A 20,247-nucleotide genomic window follows, 5' to 3' on the forward strand; every position below is an offset into this window, starting at 1 on the left:
AGGCTCATGTGTCCCAAAACATGACGGAAAAAAGTCTGTGGGTATATTTTCATTTTCATAGCTTGAGTCAGGTGGTAGATCAGGCATCTTGCTAAACTGGGGCTTTGTGTGTGCTAGTGTATTCAAGCTCTAATGTGTTCCTCAGTCCTTTGAAAAGTGTTTCAGCTTTGCAGGGGCAGTCTGGGTGCAGTGAACAGTGGTCTTTAGTCTGACTTGGCTTGGTGTGCCCTCGCTCTCATTTGTATGTGTCGTCTTAGCTGAGTCTTCTCTCTTGATGAAACTCTTCCTGGTAGTGCCTGCAGGATTCCTCCTCACTGCTGCTGAAACACAGGGAGGAGGTGCTGCCAGGCAGGCCAGGGATTAAACCCTGTGGGGGTGTGGACCAAACTCCATGGTCAGCTCTCACCAATAAGGCCAGTTGTTCCAAAGTGCTTTTCCTTGTTAGTTTGTTTTGTGCAGTTGAAGTGTAAGGAGGAATAAAAAAGCAAGCAGTATCTCCTAGAGATGGGAGAGGCTGCTGTGGCCTGTGGAGGATGCACTGCTTTGTTCTGGTATGTAATCGTTCTTGTAAATGTTTTACATTCTATATTCAAACCTGTTCTTCAGGTAGTCACGTTTCTGGCAGCTTTATATAACTTGGGACATTTTGAATATCTGTGTTAGAGACAGGAGAGGTGCAGAGGAATCCACCTTGTGAGTCACTCTCCATTTAACCCTTGTTGGAAGGTGGGGAGGAAAGAGCCTGAGGCCACTAGAAGAGCAGTTCAGGGAAGGTGATGTGGAAGCAAAACCACATCAATTAAAAGATACCAAGATAACAAGGTTTCAGCAGCTGGAATGCAATTAACTTCCTCTTCATTCTTATCTTTCTCCCCTACCTGCACATGGCTAACAAAGGTCATTTGTGTTATCTGATACAAGGCTTTGGAACTCAGTACCCTGAGTTCATGTATAATTTTTTTATTGTGCTAAGATTACAGATATGCCAAAATCCCACCAATGTGGTGCAGAGCAATTAAGGTTTGTGTTTTATATTGCTGCTTTACAATTCTTGCTCTTGGCAAGCAGCAGTTTATAGATAGTTGCAAATATATATGTTATCCCCCTAATCTGAGGGAACTTTGGCTATTAGATGAGCAAGGACTGTAAATGACTTAGCCTTCTGTGGCATGAACATAAAACAGGACGGGAGGCATGGACGGCTTAGTTTCATCTTTGTCTTAGAGCTGGTTTAATGTGGCTTTAGTATTTGAGTGTGAAGAGGAAGCTTTGCACCATGTGTTCATTGTGAAAATGCATCAGAGTGAACTGAAGGGTTTCTCACCTAACCTTCCCCAAAGCTCTTGCTCCAAACACAGACACATTTATGTGGCTTTTCTCTTCAGAGCTTGCTCTTGTCAGCCTTAAACACACAGACGAGAAATTTGAGAAGCATGTTTTTAGCAGATAATTCAAAGTTCTGTTTGTGATGGTGTTTATTTTATTTATTTATTTTAAATTTTCTGGTTTTTTTTTTTTTTTTTTTTTTTTTTTTTTTTAATAAGTGATAGCAGTGAATGTGCTCTAACTCTCTGGTTTTGGGTATGTCCTTGTTTCCTCCCTGAATATGATGGAGCTGTTATGCTTTAGCTATTGCAAAGTATAAGAACCACCAAACACTAGGCCAGAAAAAAATGTGTCTATTTGGAAATCACGAAGTTCTTATCCTTCAGGCTTTCCCAGGCACTTTGCAGTGGTGCAAGGAAATTGTTTCTGTAGTTTAGCTCAAGGTTGGAAACGTTTTAGAAAAGCAGTGATATATTTTCTATTTCCATGTTTGTGGTCTGTTGAGGGCAGAGGAGCACAAGAGAACAAATCTACTATTTCAGAGACACTGAACATATAATCTGAGTGAAATAAAATCAAATCTACTCTTGTGACTTTCAGTTTGAGTCAAAGAATAATGAATTGAAGGAAGCGTTAATGTATTGTTAAAGAGCATCAAAACTGAAGGGGAAGGATGAGGTGTTGTGATTGACTGATTATAGTACCTGCTGCTCATCTTTCACTCTGCCATTTCCTATAGACACATTAAGAAAGATTAAAATACATGGAGGGACATCCCTCCGTTTGAATTTCTAACTGTCCCTAGCAGGCTTGAAAAAATCATTAGACTCAAGGGGTGAATAGCATAGGTAGGAAAAAGAGGGGTAGCCCTCATGAAGCCCTCCCCTACCCCCAATTGTCTTCTGCAGAGTCAGTGCCTGACCAGTATTAGTACTTTTTACTATCTACCTTTTTTTTCTTGGCTGTAGTTGAGGCAATAGTTGCTACTACAGACTTTGGCAAAGGGAGAATCTGCCAAAATGCTTGGAGGATAGTACTGCATTTGTTGCTGCCCCTTTCTGCTTTTCTATTAGGGCAACACTGTCAGATATAATTGTGTGACACAATTATTCTTAACAGTGCACCCGTACTTCTGATAAAACTTCCAAGTGTATTTAATGTGTTTTTTCAAGGCAGTCTGTGAAAAAGGAGGCTGCCTGTATAAAATATACATGGGTGTGTCATCAGAAACAGAACTTGTATGGAGATTAAAAAAAAAAATAAAAATCTTGTGTGTTTAAAATTTGCAAGAACCATCCTCAAGTGGAGGGGGAATTCCTGATTGAAACAGTTTGCTTCATCGTTAAACTCACTAGTCGAGGTTCTTCATTTAGTGGTAAAACAAATTGGGGTAAATTTCATTAATTTTGTTGATTGCCTTGTTTGTCTTGCACTTAATTGCAACTTTAAAAAGTTTTTTTTCAGTAATCTTTTACAAAAACTTTGGATTTATCTGCCAAGATCATGCAATAGAAAGAGACATGCTTTTGTATTCTGGTTTATATGGTAGGTACAAGAAAATCTGTAAGTGTATGGAGATAGCAGAAGCTATGGGAAGCAACAGTGGTACTGTTGCTCTAAGCAAAGGATGAGCAACATGTTGGGAAAACTGACTCTTAGCTTTGAAAGCTTTCTAAGTTTGGTTTGGTTTCCTTTTCCAAGTGATACACAAGGCTAAGCAAACACTGCACAGCAGTGTAATGTGCAATGTATTTGAAATAAGCATGTTTCCAGACTGGTAATAAATAACATAAACATCTCGCTCTTGAAATAAGAGTTTGAAAAGAGCTACTGGCTGTTCGATCTGTATCAGAGCTATGCCAAATACACAGATCAGCAGGACTCCTTCACGTGTCTTGGAAGGAGAGAGAAGCCATGGGTATTACTTTTCTGGAATAAAAAGTTTGCAGCTGTTCAGGCTGCAGTGTCGGTCTGATCTCTGGTTCTGACCCTGCACCATCCAGCCTTTTTCCACCACAGCCAGTCCTCCCAGATGGCCATGAAGTTGACCTTTGAGAGATGTGTCTATTGACTGGTAAATGAGAGAGAGCCCATGTTGTTGTCAGTGAATAACTTCTCATGCAGCCTCAATGTATTCACAGAGAAGAGTCTGGCAATGGGGTAATGGCAGAGCCAATTCTCATTCCTGCTTCTATTCAGCTTCTGTTCAAAGAGAAGGAAAAGAGAGACTCTACCAGAGCCCCAGATGAACTTAGTGGAGCTGTACAATGAGATCTTTTGTTCCCTCCCAGGAGTACTACTACATGTTTTGAACGCTTGCAGTCCATTTGTCTTTTGCTACAGTTTAAATTCATTAAAGGATTAAATGGGCTGATGATAGCAGGCAAACCCCCAGAGTATCCCTGCAGCCCCATAGTGCTGCATGTGAAAACAACATATGGGAAAACATTGTTTAATCGAAATGTTTGTGTTTGTGATAATCTGATCCCTGTAGATTAGCCAGATCTGTGGCTTATTTTGGAGCTGGAAAAGGTTTCACATCACATTTTTTGCTATAAGGCAATTTGCATTTGTTTTGAGGAAGTCAAGCTACTTTGCTTTTAGGTCCCGTCAAAAAATGTAGATTCACTGTAAACCAGTGCAGGTGAAGATGTGGAATCTAGTAAATAAGCACTGGGAAGAAAGTCTAAGGTCAGGCAGTCATTTATTGCATGAGATAACTTTCCTTGTGACAGATTTATGATGTTTGAGGATGCACTGAGCCTGCCCAAGCCAGCTCGGCCTGGTGTCAATATCTCCCACTATCAGCACAAGGCAGTGCCGACATCTGCATCCACATTTTACACTCTTGATGTGGTCATCCTTAGCCTTGTGCTTTCCAGAATGTCAACTTCTGTGGGAATTCAGCATATTTCCCTGCTGTTAGTCACTTGGGCTGAAGTTAGGTGGTTTTACTGGGGCCTCTAGTGGTCTCACACTGCATGACTGCTCCAAAGCTGCTGTTTGGGAATGGGGAGGGCAGATTGCTTTCCTCCCTCCCTTTGGATAGATTTACCCAGCTACAGGGCAAGGGCAGTGCCGTACAGAAAATTTATTCGGGTTCTAGTGGAGCATTTCACACGGAGGTAGAACTGAATGTACTGAAGGAGCATAAATGAGTGGTAATAAACAGCAACAGAGCGTGAAGGAGGAGATGAAGGTTAGCCTGAGAAGTCTGTGTTGGGCAGTGGTCACAGGCTGGTTCCTCCCAGCTGCACAGCTCACCGATTTTTAGATTAGGAAGTTTTCAGGACCCTGATAAGGACATAAAGATAGGTTGTATTAAGAAAAGTATAGAATTAAGGCAAGAAAGAGCAAAACATTCATGTACCAGCACCAATACTGCCTCCATAAAAAGGATTTTCTGTGTAAACAAGATTGTTTTGAGCTCTGTGGGAGCGAGCTTGAAGGCTTTCACAGGCCATGGTTTTCCTGCCACCAGACAGGGTGTCATAGATGAAAAATTTGGTCCTTTTTGTCAGTATAAATAATCTTTCTTGATGTTGTCTTTGAGCTGTAGTGTAAGTTTTAAAATCCCTTTGCAACTACTTTTACTTGGAAAACCTCTCAAACCTAATCCAGCTCAGTGTTATTCTCCTTGTAAAGTATTTTTTAACACTTCCCTGAGCAAGGACTGTGCAGAGTCCAAACTGTCTGGCTCAGCATAGTGAAATATTGTTGTGATAAGAAAAACTTGGGAGTTTTTACTGCATTCAGCTCAGCAGATCTGAGCTAGGGCTCTGTCAGGAAATGCTGCTCCTTTTTGTGACTGTGCTGCAAGGGCCAGGCAGCTGCTGGCTTTGGTGAGCGTTTTCCATGGTGCCTGGGTGGCCAGCCCTGCTGACTTGGCGACACTGAGCGTTGTGTCATTGCCACCAGGGTATTTTTTTTTTTCTTTCTCCATTTTTTCATTGTATCCTGCTTCTTCCAGGGTGTGCCTGAGTAATGACTCAGAGTGCAAAAATAGTGCTCTTGAGTGGTACGCAGGAATGTGGCTTGTTCACATAAAATAAAGGTTGATGCTTCCTCAGTTTAAAAAATGAAATGATTGGCAGTGTTAACTGGAAGTTCCTCTTTAGAAGAGGAGGGTTTTTTTTCAGTTCAAGCACTGGTCTTGCACTTCCATTTCCAGTTCCACCCATGTCAGTGTAGTGCCATGGTTTAACCCCAGCTAGCAACCAAGTACCCCATCCAAAACAGCTCCACACCAACTACTGTGGAGGAAGTTAACTCTGTCCCTGGTGAAGCCAGCATGGTATGACATGGAACTTGAGTAGGATAACAATTTGGGGTTTAGTAAGTAATTGTTTCAAGTATTAGTCCTTGCCATTGTCAAATAAGCACATTGTTCTCATTATAACCTCCTTTAGGAGGATGGTCCGTGAATTAAATGTACTTACTTACTGGGTTATGGAATTATTTGAGCTTGTTGAAACTTTTCAGCCTTTCTTTTGGCTGAAGTTTTGTGGTTTCCTCAGTTGGAGGAACGATCCTACTAAACTATGAGGTGGTCTGCAGCACTTAATGGCTACAATTAAACAGGACCTGGAGGTCTGGGTGAAACAGAACTGCTACTGGGCTGCATGGAAACATTTTAAACTGAGCGTTTTAAACTGGAAGTCACTGGAATTAAATCTAATGGTGTTCTCTGGAGTCAGTGGTGAGAGAGTTCAGTTGTGATGCAGTCACGTTTGGGTTTTGGTGTCTGTATTTTTCTCTTCATTTTGGATATGTTGCCCAGAAAACTCCTTGCTCCTAGGCTAGCCATCTGAAAAGCAGATACTTGATTCTTCTTCTTGCAGAAGAATCAAGGAAAAAAGAGCTTGCTCCAGTATGTGTCATCACAAGTATCTTTTTGGTGTCTCATCTTGGTTTTCTTACAAGGCTTTTTCTTCCACAGCACTTTCAGTTCATTGGAGGTGCTGCACAAACTAGAATGTCCTCATATGTTTTCATAAAAAACAGTGGAAAAAAAATTATATTTGGTCTCTCTTTGCAGAAAGGCTTGCTTCAGGGAAGTCAGAATTTAGACGTGTCAGGGGCAAAATATAAATACATGCAAAGTGGAAAGTCTTTCCTCTTTCACATCACTGCATAACAGCTGAAAATAGCTTGTGCACATTTGTGTGTGGCTGTTCCATGGCTCTGCACAGCTCCCAAATGCAACAGGGGATCTAGGAGGGTCCAGCCCCACCCAGTTCATAACAAACACCAGCTCACATTTCTTTCTTCCGAGTTCTGTATCTCCATCTGGTCCTGTGCAGGCTCACTAACAGAGCTGCCTGTTTAGGGTTAAAAGAAGACTCCAAACATCTTGCAAAAACTTAGTGCTATTTCTAAAATTAGAGCTTTTTTACTCTAGCATAAACCCTCTTAGAGCAAACATTCTATGAAGTGGTGTATTGTGTATGGGCTGTGAATAACTGCATAAAATACCTGAGGGAAAACAGGTGGAATTGACCCTTGCCACAGCATATTTTCCATTTTTCATTGGAAATGAATGCATCATATTATTGAGATAATCTGGAGTTAATCTGAATTTAAAAAAATAACAAAAACACAGAAGTGTTGTGGACTACAGTTAAAGTGAGCTTAGCAGAGTAAATACACACTAGAAAGGAGATTAAAAGAAAACTAGCCTCAAACTCTAGGGGTGAATTCAGAAAGTAATCAATCTTCAATGAAACTATGTAACATCATTAAATGTTAGCTTCTGACTTTGGCTCCTGTTGATTATTTCCTCTTTCAAGTAGTAAGAACCTGATACAGGAGGGCTGAGTATCCACAAATGCCACTGGAATTGGTAACTGAACTATGTTTGCATTCCTTCAGCACACAGGCTTTATTAACATTGTCTTTTTCCTTATTGGACAGTGAGCACAGGGGAAAACACCTGCTTTTCCTGGCTTGGCATATTTTTTGTGTAAATCAAAGGCTGTCTGGAAGTGTGCAAGAGGTGTTTGGATGTGGCATTTGGGTGCATGGTTCAGGGGTGATTGTGGTGGTGCTGCGTTTGCAGTTGTACTGGATGGTCTTGGAGGTCTCTTCCAGCCTTGATGATGCTGTGTTTTGTAATAGTGCCATGATGTGCACTTGAAGTTTTCTGCTTAAATGCAGGGAAATGCTTTGCAGTTGAAGATTTGTGTCATTTTATAAAGAAACTGGAAAATAGGGCTATTATGTTACCCAGGTATATTTTGACTCATTTTCCAGTATGATATTTTTTTCCACCCCAGAACTCACACATTGTCCAGATAAGGCATGTTACTTGAGCTAGGTTCATACAGGTTTAAGCACATAGTTCTGTGCCCCAATTCAGGTGAACTCATTCTTCTTGCTCAGTGCTGGAAGCTTGAAAACTTCATTAATTTGGAAATAATATGGAAATTAATGAGATGGAACAGCCTTGTGATGGGTTTCGAGAGACAGAAACATTTAATCTTTCCAAAACCCACCTTGTCTTCCTGCAGGATACCAGTCTGCAGCAGAAAGGTGTCACTCCCTGCTGTTTTAGACTTTGCACTTCCAGGCAAGTGGAAAGATGTCCCGAGGTGGAATAGCAGGCCATGCCTTAAAAATCCTAGCAAATCAGCAAGTATTGGAAAGCTGTATCAGTCTGTGGATGCAATACTTGGGCAATCCATTTCCATTACTGTGAGGCTTCCAGAGTCTGATTTTCACTTTGTGTGACCTCGAGTAAAAGTTTTCTGTGGGAATACTGAATTAGTCCCTGCTAAGTAAGAGATATCAGAGAGAGGGGTCTGTAAGTAGCCAAGTTACTGTGTCTTTGCTGGTTCATGTTTGTTGGCTGAGGGGTGGTGGCAAAGCATCAGCATCAGCAAAGCCAGGCCTGGAGTCATAAAGCCATCATGATGGTGCTGTGTGGTGTCTTGTCCCAAAGCCCACAGTTATTCATTGTGGGACAACTAACCATAGCTGGACATAGAGGGGGAAAAATGGTGTGAGATCAAGGGTACTGTCTAGTGGGGCAGTGATCTAAATATGCTGCTGCTTGGGTGAAAGGCTGTTGAGAAGCAGTTTGGAGACCACTGTGATAGCTTGGTGGTATTTTCATGGAAGTCCAAACCTGGAAGGATGTGTGGGTGGAGGCTATAAGATCTCAAAGTACCCACTTGAAAGATCAGCTTTGAGAGGGGTGCAATTACTTCCTGGCTTTTTGCATCTAAGTCATGAGGCAGATGGTGCTGAGCATGCCAGAAACAGTAAGCAGCAACCTAAGTGGTGTTCTTGGAAAGGATTTGTGGTTAAGGGGTTTTTGGGCTAAGATTTTTTTGGTTTGCTTGCTTTGACTATTTAGCCAGCCTTTGACCTTATATTTACATGAACCAAACCATGCTGTTTGTTTTGAAAACTGGAGCAGGTAGGTTGGCTGCTGTCCACAAGGGTTTTCCCCAGAGCAGGAACCCCAGCTTCATTAGAGGGCACAGTTTGGCACCAGAGCCAAGCTGAGCTGAAGTTCTGCACTGCTGTCTTCCCTGTGGCTCTCCCAGTGCATGTGTAGAGCTGGCATGTTTTAAATCTGACTCCTGGAAATATCTTACTCTGAGTTATCACATTTCAGTGGAATTTGGTCTTCTCAGCCACCCACTATTTTTTAAGACAGTTTTCCTGTACCATGTCTGAATTCTTCCTGGGTGAGATTACTTGTGAGACTAATACTGATTCCTCAGTATTAGTGATACAACCTAGTGTATACCTGAGGAGGATGGAGCTGAATTCAGGCTGTATCACACACCACCAGTCCTGGTCAGTTGTAAACTGCTCACATAGAGAGCACAGGACAGACCTTGTGCAAGTTCAGATTAATTCCTCAGCTCCTCTGGAACCTTCAGGCTTTGACTGGGCCCTAAGCACGGCTGTGTGACACACGAAAAAATTCCTTTGCTGTAGCTGATGACGATGATGGGTTTGTGTATACATTTCCATCCTGGTTTTCAGTTGAAATGGTCAGTATTTGGCATTTTGCTGTCTTTTCTTGGTTAAGGATGTTCCATCCCTACCCAAAGCACCACAAAAGTTAAAAAAATTACCCAACTGTATATATGAATAATAGAGATTTGTGTTATTGGAAAAGAAAACCAGAGATGGCAGGGCTCATGATGTATTAAATGCAAACACAAGGAGAATCAGGTGTTCAGTGCAAATATCCTCTGAAATCATAAACAAATGCTTTGTGTAAATTCTAAGTAATAACATCAGGTTGGAGAACAATTTGGTTCGTGGCTGATGTTGAAAAATACAACATGTAATGACTGAGTCAGGCAGGCTAAAGCTTGGGAATGGGATAATTTGTTTTGTGTGGTTTTGGATTTCAGGAGGCCTGCCTGCTGCCAGTGGTGTGATTTGTTTTGGTTTTTTTTTTTTTTTTTAATTTGATTTTGCCCATAGGGTTCTGGAAAGTCAGAAGGGTATTTTGAGGGAGTATTGCCAGGGTGTGATAAGCAAGTAGAATGATGGGGTGCAGTTTTTTTAATTATGTGACAGGAATTTTAGTGTAACTTTCCTTTTTAAGGTTGTTTGAGCATCCTTAATAAAAGGATGCCCGCTGTCCACGTGTAACAGTACAATCAAATTTAAAGCAGCTTGGTCATTATTTGCCATTGGATCAGATGTCCATAAAGCAGGCATCACATTTCTTGTTTGAGCTGGCAGGGAATAAATGGGATGGTAAAAAGGAGGAGTTCAGTGTATTTGCTAGTGGCATACCTGTTCTGCAGTCACACTATAATACCTGTTGCTCCTGTTGCTCAGGAAGGATGTTGTGCCCCCAAACTCATAATTTGTGAAGGAGGAGTTGAGAAAGTTCATTTTCAGGCAGTTCTACAGAGGGAAGGTAACTGAAGGATGATGAGTTGTGAATGATGTCAGGCTCTTGATTCTTTGTCTGTAGGGCTCCAGAAATCGCTGTAGCTTAGTCCTGTGTCATTTCTTGTTGATTTTGTTCTTCTTGTGAATTCCCTTTCTTAATAAACATCACATCCTTTTGGCTTTCCTTGTAGATTGCCCTGCATTTCAGGGGATCTCACCTCTTACTATTCAGCAGCTGTTTCCACACAGCTTAGCTCTTCTGCTCGGGACACTGCACGGTAGTGTCTTCCTGCCTTCAGAGTGGCTGTTTCCTTCTTGAGCTTTTCTTCCTCAGACACTTCATGAAGGAATGCAGAAGTACTCTTGACCTGGGTGCAGGCAAATATTTCCTCACTTCCTGAATAGCCTTGCAGTTTGGCTGAGCTCTCAAAAGCTCAGCTTGAGGAGGAGCCTCCCACTTGTACGTAGGACATCTGCATCCCATGTCATGTCTGTTGTGTGCCATGTTGTCCGTGGGGCTGTGCTAGGCAAAACCAGGCATTAGGTCTTTGATGCTTACAAGTGCTTTTTTTGCCTAGGAAGAGCACCTGAACACTTCTTGCTGTGGCACTGAGACCATCACAGGAATGAGATTTAATGGTATTTTCTGACTGCTTTTTGAGGGTGTGTCTGCTTGGACCCGTGACTGGCGCAAAGAGCTATGGCTGCTGGAGCTCCTTGTGGCACCAGCAGCATGACAGCTGGGGGAGTGGTTTGGGATTCCAGCATTGCATTAGGGTGTTGTGAGATAGCTGCTTATTTTGAGCTAACTCGTGGAATTGCATAATTGGCTAAGAAATTGGATGGGGGTAGAGAAAACAAAAGCTGGAAGTGCCTTAGATAAGAGTGCTTCTTGCAGACCTCAGTCCAGGCTTTTTACTTCACTCCTTTAAGCAACATTTTGTGGTGCCACCTGGAGGGACTTTAATATGACAATTTATGGGCCAATTCTCACTCCAACAGGAAGGAAAATGGCTATTTGGAAGTAAAGTACAAAGTCTGAAGGCTAAAGATCATTCTCAAAGCAGATTTCTGCTGTGTTTGTCAGTATTACCAGCAGAGGAGTTTCAGGCTGCAGTTAAATGGTTAAATGTCAATTGCTGATATGTGTGTGTGCACACGTGTAAACTGGATTTCAGAACATGTGTCAGGTGGTTTGAACTTTGACTACCCTGTGTTTGCTTCAGAAAACAGAAAACGCTTTTGTGAGAAGTAATAAGAGGGTTTATACAGAAAAAAAATGAAAGGAATATTCTTATTAATAAGAAAGACCTAATTGGTATCTGCCATTTTTTTGTGGGACAGTGTTAAGGATACTAATTAAGGTGTGTTAACTAAGATCTTATAGGTTTGGCTTATAAATTTGTATGTGCAAAATAACCAACTTATGTTATTCGAACCTTTTTTCATTTTTTTTTCTTTTGGTGACAAAATAAGCTACTTCTTTTTGGAATGTGGAAACTAACATTTTTACCAGCATGCTTAGATTTTTTTTTCCTACCAGTTTGGTGTATTTTTTGGTGTTCTTTTTATGTCAGTAGAATTTTATGTATGTCTTTCTCAGATTGAAAAATCTGGAGTTTTTAAAACAGATTTCTTCCTCCCTCATGTTAATTAAACGCCTCCTTATTTTATTTGAGCTTCCAGTAGTTTTAATTTATATTATTTGTTTTTGTTTTCCAGGTCAGATGTACAATTGCTTGTAAGTATCATTCTGTTGCTTGCCTTTTTGTTTTTTTAATATAACTCTCCTTATCTTAGTTGGCTTTAAGAAAGATCAAGCAGTATCAGCAAAGTATTTAAAAAAAAAGCTTCCTAGAAAGAATTTTTAGAAATAGCAGTTAAAAATATATACTCCGTTATTTTGGTGGCTGTAATGCCTACAATTCATTTAAGGATATTTAAAAATATAAATCTGTATTTAAATCCCTTTGCTTTTCAGTTTATAGAGAGTTCTGATAAGACCAAGTGCAGGTGTAATGGGCTTATTAGAAAGATGGGAAAATATGCTTATGGCAATAAAAACCAAACAAACCCCAAAAACAAAAGACACAAAAAGTGATGCCTTTAAGGAATTTCTGAAGTGAAATTCAGTTTAGAAATGCTGTATTGGCCAAGATAACATGTTTTCATGTGGTAGAAATTTCTGAAAGTGTGTGCAAATAAGTTTTACCTTAATATTGAACATCAGATTTAAATGAGTTAGCATCTAAATTTTAGGGTCTGAGTCAACGCTTTCCATGCTTTGGCCTGTAAAATTGATGTAGTGTTTCTGGCTCTAGATATAGAGCCATGTCTGTTTCTTATTGATGGGAACACATTGTGGGAATATGAGAGGGGAAGAGGGGAATATGCTTAGAGGGGAGGAACAATATTGCTATGCCAGGTTAAACAAAACTTCTGATAATACATGATAGAAACACACACAAGGAGTGTGGCTGCAATTTTTTTAAAGTGCTTTCAAACAAAACTGTACTGAAAAGAGAGGTCATAATAGCTTTCATCCAAGCCATGTGTAGAGTCAGTGGATGGCTGAAATAATGTGGCAGTCATTTGAATTTAGTTCAAATCATCTCACAGAAGTTAAGAGGTAAAACCAGGAAACGTGCAGTGAGGTTTCTGTAGAACTGGGAAAACAGAAGTGACTGAGGGTCTGTGCATGATATCTGTAACTGGCTGTACTTCTGCAAATGGAAAGTTCAGAAGTATTGTAAAGACAGAGTTTTGTGTTCTTTTACAGGCACTGAGGATTGCAGCTCAAAAAATGCAACTGCAGAACCAGCAACCAGTAGTAATGATGATTTATCAGTAAACTCTGCAAGTGGGAACAGAACCTCCGCGGGTGGAACAGTGGTTGGGTCTGCATCCATACCTGATGAGACAAGAGGTGATCTAAGCACTGTAACACGTTTGTGGTTTGGATTGTGACTGGGATGTAAATCTTTGGGGTGTTTTGTGCTTCTGTATCATGATTGCACTAGTTCAGCATTGCAGGGACATGAATCCAACTGCTTTACTGCAGTAGAGAATGAGGCCAAAAAAATGTATCTGAACACCTGACTGGGAATGCAGTTTGATGCTGTGATTGCAGCATGGCCTTGGAATAGTTTTGTCCATGTTAGACTCAGACTCCCTTCCCTGCTTATCATGGCTTTTTAGGTTACTGGTTAATAGTTCAACTCACTGTGACATAGAGATTTGAAATGCATAAGTGGTGGGGTACAGCTGAAGTCCTCTCCCTAATAGAGAACATTCTGTCATATATGTACAGGACAGGTGTGTGAATCTTGCAGCTCAAAAGGCTTCTCTCTTTGGAATATCCACTTAAGGAAAAAAATGACAGTGTGTTGTGTGTCCCAGTCTTTGTCTGCCATCTGGATAAAGCTCACAGCTGAGGCAGCACAGAAATCACTGCTGCACCTTGACAGCTTTACTGCTAGAGGTGAAGTGAAGCTTGAAGGGTTGCAGTAGACAGCAGAGCTTGCAAGTGTGCCTTGCAGTAGAGAAAGGTGGCTTGCTTATTTTCCCAAGCTGATTTCTGTTTTACAGAGACTGGATATGGCAGGGAGGAGAGCACTGTATGTGTTCGATTGTCAGCAAATATTCTTGTAAATTAATTTTTTTTTCTCTTTTCATAGGATCCAGCCCGATTTATAACCTCACAGCAGAATCCATTGGTGTGAATTCTGTTAACTTAAAATGGATGGTGGATAGCAATCCTTCTGACCAATACACATACAGGATAGAAGTTGTAAATGGTACAAATGATACACCTGTGAACAACGTGACATCCAATGAAACCAGAGCAGAAATTACTGGGTTAATCCCTGGGACACTGTACAGCTTCACAGTATTTGCTGTAGCAGCTGATAATGAGACAGGAGAGGGAAGTCCCATACACCTGTATACAAGTAAGTCACAGCTTTTTGCATCCCTGTTGCTGATGATGTGTGCTTTGCTGTGCAGGACAGGGCTCTGCTCACCTGCCTGAGGTTAATAGCAGCCTTACCTGGGCCAGATACTAAGCATGAGTGGTTCACATATAGATGAAACATAGCCTTGATATATTTATTTACTTATTAAACACCAAACTCCCTCTAAACCCCCACCATAAACCAAAAAATCCTCCACAACAACAACTAAACCAAAAACCAAGCAATAAAGCAAACTGAAATTGCCTGCATTGCCAACCATACCCATCCCTTTCCTGTCGACCTTTGTGGATTCCCTGGGAGCTCTCCTTCAATGATGACCAAAGCTTCTCCTTTGGAGTGTCCAAGTGAGGTAAATGCCAATCAGCATGGCTTGTCTTCAGTTCTCTCTTAGCTGCCCAGTGGTGCACCAGCCTCCAGGAATGCCTGGTGATGTTGTTGGAGTGCTCCTGCACTCTGGAGCATGAGTGGTGTGAGGGAAGTGAAGCCCTGGTGTGGCTGTGTTCCTTGTTTCCATGTCTGTGAGCAGCTGTTCCTGCAAGTTAACAAGTTGTTGCTTTGCCTTCCACAGGGCCCAGCCCAGTCCTTGATCTCAAGGCAGAATCCATTGGTGTGACTTCTGTCACCTTAAAATGGGTGTTGAATGACAGTGCTTCTGACACCTACACATACAGGATAGAGGTTGTAAATGGTACAAATGATACACCAGTGAAGAATGTGACATCCAATGAAACCAGAGCAGAAATTACTGGGTTAATCCCTGGGACACTGTACAGCTTCACAGTATTTGCTGTGGCAGCTGATAATGAGACAGAAGGAGAAGGAAGTCCCATACACCTGTATACAAGTAAGTCACAAGTTTTTTGCATCCCTGTTGCTGGTGGTCTGTGCTTTGCTGTGCAGGACAGGGCTCTGCCCACCTGCCTGAGGCTGTAATTTACTGGGAACCTAACCTCCTAAAAATGAGTGTTTCATGTATTCAAAAACGTAGCCTTGATTCACAGCATCTGCTGTAGCAGCTGATAATGAGAGAGAAGGAGAAGGAAGGTCCACAGACCTGTATACAAGCAAGGAAATGGTGGACTGCTCAGAGCTCTTCCTAACTGCTTGAGGGCTAAAATGTAAGGTTGTTATGTGTATAGGTCAGATGTCTTATTACTGTAGCCTGGTTTGGAATGTCTAGTAAGCAGTGTGCTTCTTTAGGTGTGGAAGAAATACATCCTTGGTTTTGAAAAGAAACTCCAGGCAAACATAATCTGCCCTGCTTCCTCTCCATCTTTGTCCTCATATCTCTTCACATGGGAGATAATTTCTTGTCACAAATAGTGAGCCAGCTAGGAAGGATGCCCTCCTAGAGTTGGTGTTTTTTAGTAGATTTAGACTCATGGGACACAGTAGGTGGCTGACTTGGCTATGGTGATCATTAAATGACTAAGTTTCAAATTTCACAGTGTAATGAATAAAAAGAAAGAGTAGAGTTGCTCTCCTGGAGTCCAGGAAAGTTTAAGCTATTCAGGGTACTACTTAGCAGCCTACCCTGGGAATCTGCTTTTGAGGGCTTAGGAACCCACGTGTGCTGTTGAGTTTTTAAAAACTGCCTTTTAGAAGCACAGGAACAGGCAGTTTCACTATATTGAAATCAAGCAATTGGGGCAGAAAACCAGCTTTGGTGAGCAGGGAAATCCTGGTGGAGCTTCAGAGGATGAAGAAATTGTATGAGCTCTGAAAGTGAGGTCAGGCCTCTCAGGGGGATTACAGAGCTGTGGTTTGTCTGTGCATGAAGAAGACACCAAGGGCCAGAGCTGAATTACAGTTGTAACTGGCCAGTGCTGTTTCAGATAACAAGAAAGGCTTTTTGAAGTACACTAATAGTAAAACGAGGTCTAAAGAAAACATTGGACTGGTCCTTGTTGAAGATGGTCACTTTCCTAATAGGGATGAAGGAAAAGCAGAGTTTTTCAATGTGTGTTTTACCTCATTTTTTGGTGATACTGATAGACCTTGGTGTGTCTGATCCCCAGAGCTAGAGGCCCATGAGAGCTGGGACAGTGGCTTTCCCCATATGGACACTGGAACTGAGAGGGACCACCTGATCAGCTGAATGTTCACAAGTCCATGGGGCCTTTTGGGATTCATCCCTGAGTGCAGAAGGATCTCACTGTGTTACAGCAGGACCTCTCTCCATCAGCTACCAAAGGCCTTCGGAGCCCAGAGAGGTCTCTGCCAGCCACTGTTACTCCTATTTACCAGGAGGGTGGGAGGAAAGACCCAGGAACCTGCAGGCCTGCTAGAACAACCTCAGTTCCTGGAAAAGTTATGGAAGAGATTGTACTGAGTGCTGTTGAAAGGTGTTTAAGGAATAATGCAGTCATCAGGTGCCATCAGCATGAGTCACAAAGGGAAAGTCCCATTTAATTAATTTGATCTTTGTGTGGTAAGGTCACCCACCTGGTGGGGCAGGGAAGGGGTGAATTTAGTACCAAAAATCTCCAAATGCAGAAAAAATGCAGAAAAACTGTCTCTCACAGCATCCTTCTGGACAAGTTGTCCAGCCGTGGGATGAGGGGGTTCATGGTATGCTGGGGTGTAGAGCTGGCTGCAGGGTAGGGCTCCCAGGGTTCCAGTGAGTGGGGCTGTGTCTAGCTGGTGACCAGTGCTGTCCTCAGGGCTCAGTCCCGGGGCTGCTGAACATATTTATCAAAGGTATGGATGCAGGAGTTGAATGCGTACTGGGTGCGGTTCTGGGCCCTACAATTGAAGAAGGATGTGAAGGTCCTTGAATGCCTTTAGAGGAGGGCAAGAAAGCTGGTACAAGGGCTGGAGTACCTGTAAGGAGCAGCTGAGGGCTGTGAGCTTATCTAATTTGGACAAAAGGAGGCTGTTGTCCTCAGCTTCCTGAGGAGGGGACATGCAGAAGGAGAAGATGATCTCCATGTCCCTGGACACCAGAGAATAATGAGTGGGAGTAGTTCAAAGCTGCCTCTGGGGACATTTAGGCTTGACATTAGGAAGCATTGCTTTACTGACAGAAGGTTCAAACAATGCAATAGGCCTCCTAGAGAGGTGGTCAGTGCCCCAAGCCCTTCTGTGTTTGAGACATTTGGGCAATGCCCTCAGTAGTACCCTTTAACTTTTGGTGAGGCATGGTGTGGTCAGGTAGTTGGATGAGGGTAGTTGTAGGTCTCTTCTAAGTAATTATTCCATTCCCCTCTATCACTTTTCTGCCCAATTCTGGATTCCCAATGGAAGCCTTAGAAGTTCAATCACTGTAATGGCTTGTGCTTATGTTTTGGGGTGTCAGAGGGAGATTATGGCCTCTCAGAATGATTTGTCTTCAGTTCTTTTTTAGCTGCTCAGTGAAGCCCTGGTGTGGCTGTGTTTCCTGTGTCCATGTCTGTGAGCACCTGTTCTTGCAGACTGACAGGTTGTCTTGCCTTCCACAGAGCCCAGCCGAGTTCATGATCTCACAGCAGAATCCATTGGTGTGACTTCTGTCATCTTAAAATGGATGGTGGATAGCAATCCTTCTGACCAATACACATACAGGATAGAGGTTGTAAATGGTACAAATGATACACCTGTGAACAACGTGACATCCAATGAAACCAGAGCAGAAATTACTGGGTTAATCCCTGGGACCCTGTACAACTTCACAGTATTTGCTGTAGCAGCTGATAATGAGACAGGAGAGGGAAGTTCCATACACCTGTATACAAGTAAGTCACAGCTTTTTGCATCCCTGTTGTTGATGGTGTGTGCTTTGCTGTGCAGGACAGGGCTCTGCCCACCTGCCTGAGGTTGTAACTTCATAGCAGCCTTACCTGGGCCAGATGCTAAGCATGAGTGGTTCACATATAGATGAAACATAGCCTTGATATATTTATTTACTTATTAAACACCAAACTCCCTCTAACCCCCCACCATAAACCAAAACATCCTCCACAACAACAACTAAACCAAAAACCAAGCAATAAAGCAAACTGAAATTGCCTGCATTGCCAACCATACCCATCCCTTTCCTGTCCACCTTTGTGGATTCCCTGGGAGCTCTGCTTCAATGATGACCAAAGCTTTTCCTTTGGAGTGTCCAAGGGAGGTAAATGCCCCTCAGCATGGCTTGTCTTCAGTTCTCTCTTAGCTGCCCAGTGGTGCCAAAGCCTCCAGGAATGCCTGGTGATGTTGTTGGAGTGCTCCTGCACTCTGGAGCATGAGTGGTGTGAGGGAAGTGAAGCCCTGGTGTGGCTGTGTTCCTTGTTTCCATGTCTGTGAGCAGCTGTTCCTGCAAGTTAACAAGTTGTTGCTTTTCCTTCCACAGGGCCCAGCCCAGTCCTTGATCTCAAGGCAGAATCCATTGGTGTGACATCTGTCACCTTAAAATGGGTGTTGAATGACAGCGCTACTGACACCTGCACGTACAGGATAGAGGTTGCAAACAGTGCAAATGATACACCTGTGAAGAATGTGACATCCAATGAAACCAGAGCAGAAATTACTGGGTTAATCCCTGGGACACCATACAACTTCACAGTATTTGCTGTAGCAGCTGATAATGAGACAGAAGGAGAAGGAGTGCCCAGAAATCTGTATACAAGTAAGGAAATGGTGTCTCCTATTGCAAGTAACTGTGCTGTTTGTGCCAAATTGCTCTGTTTCCTTACTTAGGGTTTCCAGTTTTGTCCTGTTTCTTGTTGTGGCGTTGCTTTTTCACTCCATCTGTGTGCACGCATGAATGCTGCGGTCTTTGCAAAGGACTGAAATGGTCTCTGTGCTTGCATGTGCCCCCTGTAAATCAGGTATTTCATCAGCATGTCTGCTCAAGACTGTGTAGAGATTCAGCTGCTACCACAGCATGACTTCTCCTAGACACTCGAGGGCTTTGTAGGCTCCTCACAACACCTCTGGGAGTGGGTTGCCACAGCTTGTACCAAAAGATGTGTGTGCAGGGATGTGGTGCCACTGTCACCAAGGCTTTTTTTTTTCCTTAAAAATTGTTCTGAGCTCTTTGCAGAGTCTGGGGCCTGAGGTTCCTGTGGGCTGACTGACTCACTTCCTATGGTTGCATTATCAAGTGTGGTGCCAATCTTGTTGACTTTTTGCCAGGGCACCTTTTTCCTAGGCTAGATAGATGGGATAGGAGTAGACATTACTTTCATGTGTGGCTCAGAAATACAAAGACAACAGTCAGGTTCCCTACAAAGCAATTCAGAGGAGTGTGTCCTGGATCTGCTACTGAGTCTGTAAACTTGTCTCAGCTGCCTGAAGTGAGTTTTATCTTTCTAGAATTGGTGCTGAGTCAGGCTTGCAGACACAGCTCCCTAAGGTATGTCAGCTGTTGGACCTGTTTTTCCTGGTATCAAGGAGAGTTTAGGCTGAAGATCTCAAATTGAGACTCATGGGCACAATTTTGAGTTAACAGATCAAGATACACTTGGACTGTTTCCTTCCCTGATTTCCATCTGTTTCTCTGTCTGGAAAATCACTGTGGAAACAAGTGGTTGTTGCATATGAAATGAAATAGAATATCCCCCAAAGCTCCTATGACCTTTTCAGAGATGCCTCAGCCTGAATGCCTGAAACAGGAAAGTGATGCTTGGCTCCAAGTGATGCTCATTCTGTGTGGAATAGGGAAATAATTGTGGCTGTGGCTCTTCTTTATTTCTTTTTTTTTTGATGGGTTGTTGCTTTGCCATTCACAGGGCCCAGCCCAGTCCTTGATCTCAAGGCAGAATCCATTGGTGTGACTTCTGTCACCTTAAAATGGGTGGTGAATGACAGTGCTTCTGACACCTACACATACAGGATAGAGGTTGTAAATGGTACAAATGATACACCTGTGAAGAATGTGACATCCAATGAAACCAGAGCAGAAATTACTGGGTTAATCCCTGGGACACCGTACAGCTTCACAGTATTTGCTGTAGCAGCTGATAATGAGACAGAAGGAGAGGGAAGTCCCATACACCTGTATACAAGTAAGTCACAGCTTCCTGCATCCCTATTGCTGGTGGTCTGTGCTTTGCTGTGGAGCACAGGGCTCTGCCCACCCACCCAAGGGCCATAATTTAAGACTGTTCCAGGCAGA

The 20,247-nt window shown here is 42.6% G+C and overlaps 1 protein-coding gene across 13 annotated transcripts in view; it reads left to right on the forward strand.

Annotated features, from left to right (window-relative positions):
• The window catches only part of PTPRJ (protein tyrosine phosphatase receptor type J), a 74,425-nt gene that overhangs the window by 34,930 nt on the left and 19,248 nt on the right, over positions 1 to 20,247 (forward strand). For 2 of the 13 annotated variants that reach the window (XM_030240184.2, XM_050975660.1), the window contains exons 2-8: positions 11,917 to 11,935; positions 12,974 to 13,120; positions 13,872 to 14,144; positions 14,737 to 15,012; positions 17,609 to 17,881; positions 18,481 to 18,756; positions 19,862 to 20,137. In XM_030240184.2, coding sequence (XP_030096044.2) covers positions 11,917 to 11,935; positions 12,974 to 13,120; positions 13,872 to 14,144; positions 14,737 to 15,012; positions 17,609 to 17,881; positions 18,481 to 18,756; positions 19,862 to 20,137 — 1,540 coding nt within the window. The remainder of the gene's footprint in view (positions 1 to 11,916; positions 11,936 to 12,973; positions 13,121 to 13,871; positions 14,145 to 14,736; positions 15,013 to 17,608; positions 17,882 to 18,480; positions 18,757 to 19,861; positions 20,138 to 20,247) is intronic. The other 11 variants (XM_050975658.1, XM_050975664.1, XM_050975666.1 and 8 more) reach the window with 9 other exon arrangements.

The sequence above is a fragment of the Serinus canaria genome, chromosome 5 (assembly GCF_022539315.1).
Source record: "Serinus canaria isolate serCan28SL12 chromosome 5, serCan2020, whole genome shotgun sequence".
NCBI lineage: Eukaryota > Metazoa > Chordata > Aves > Passeriformes > Fringillidae > Serinus > Serinus canaria.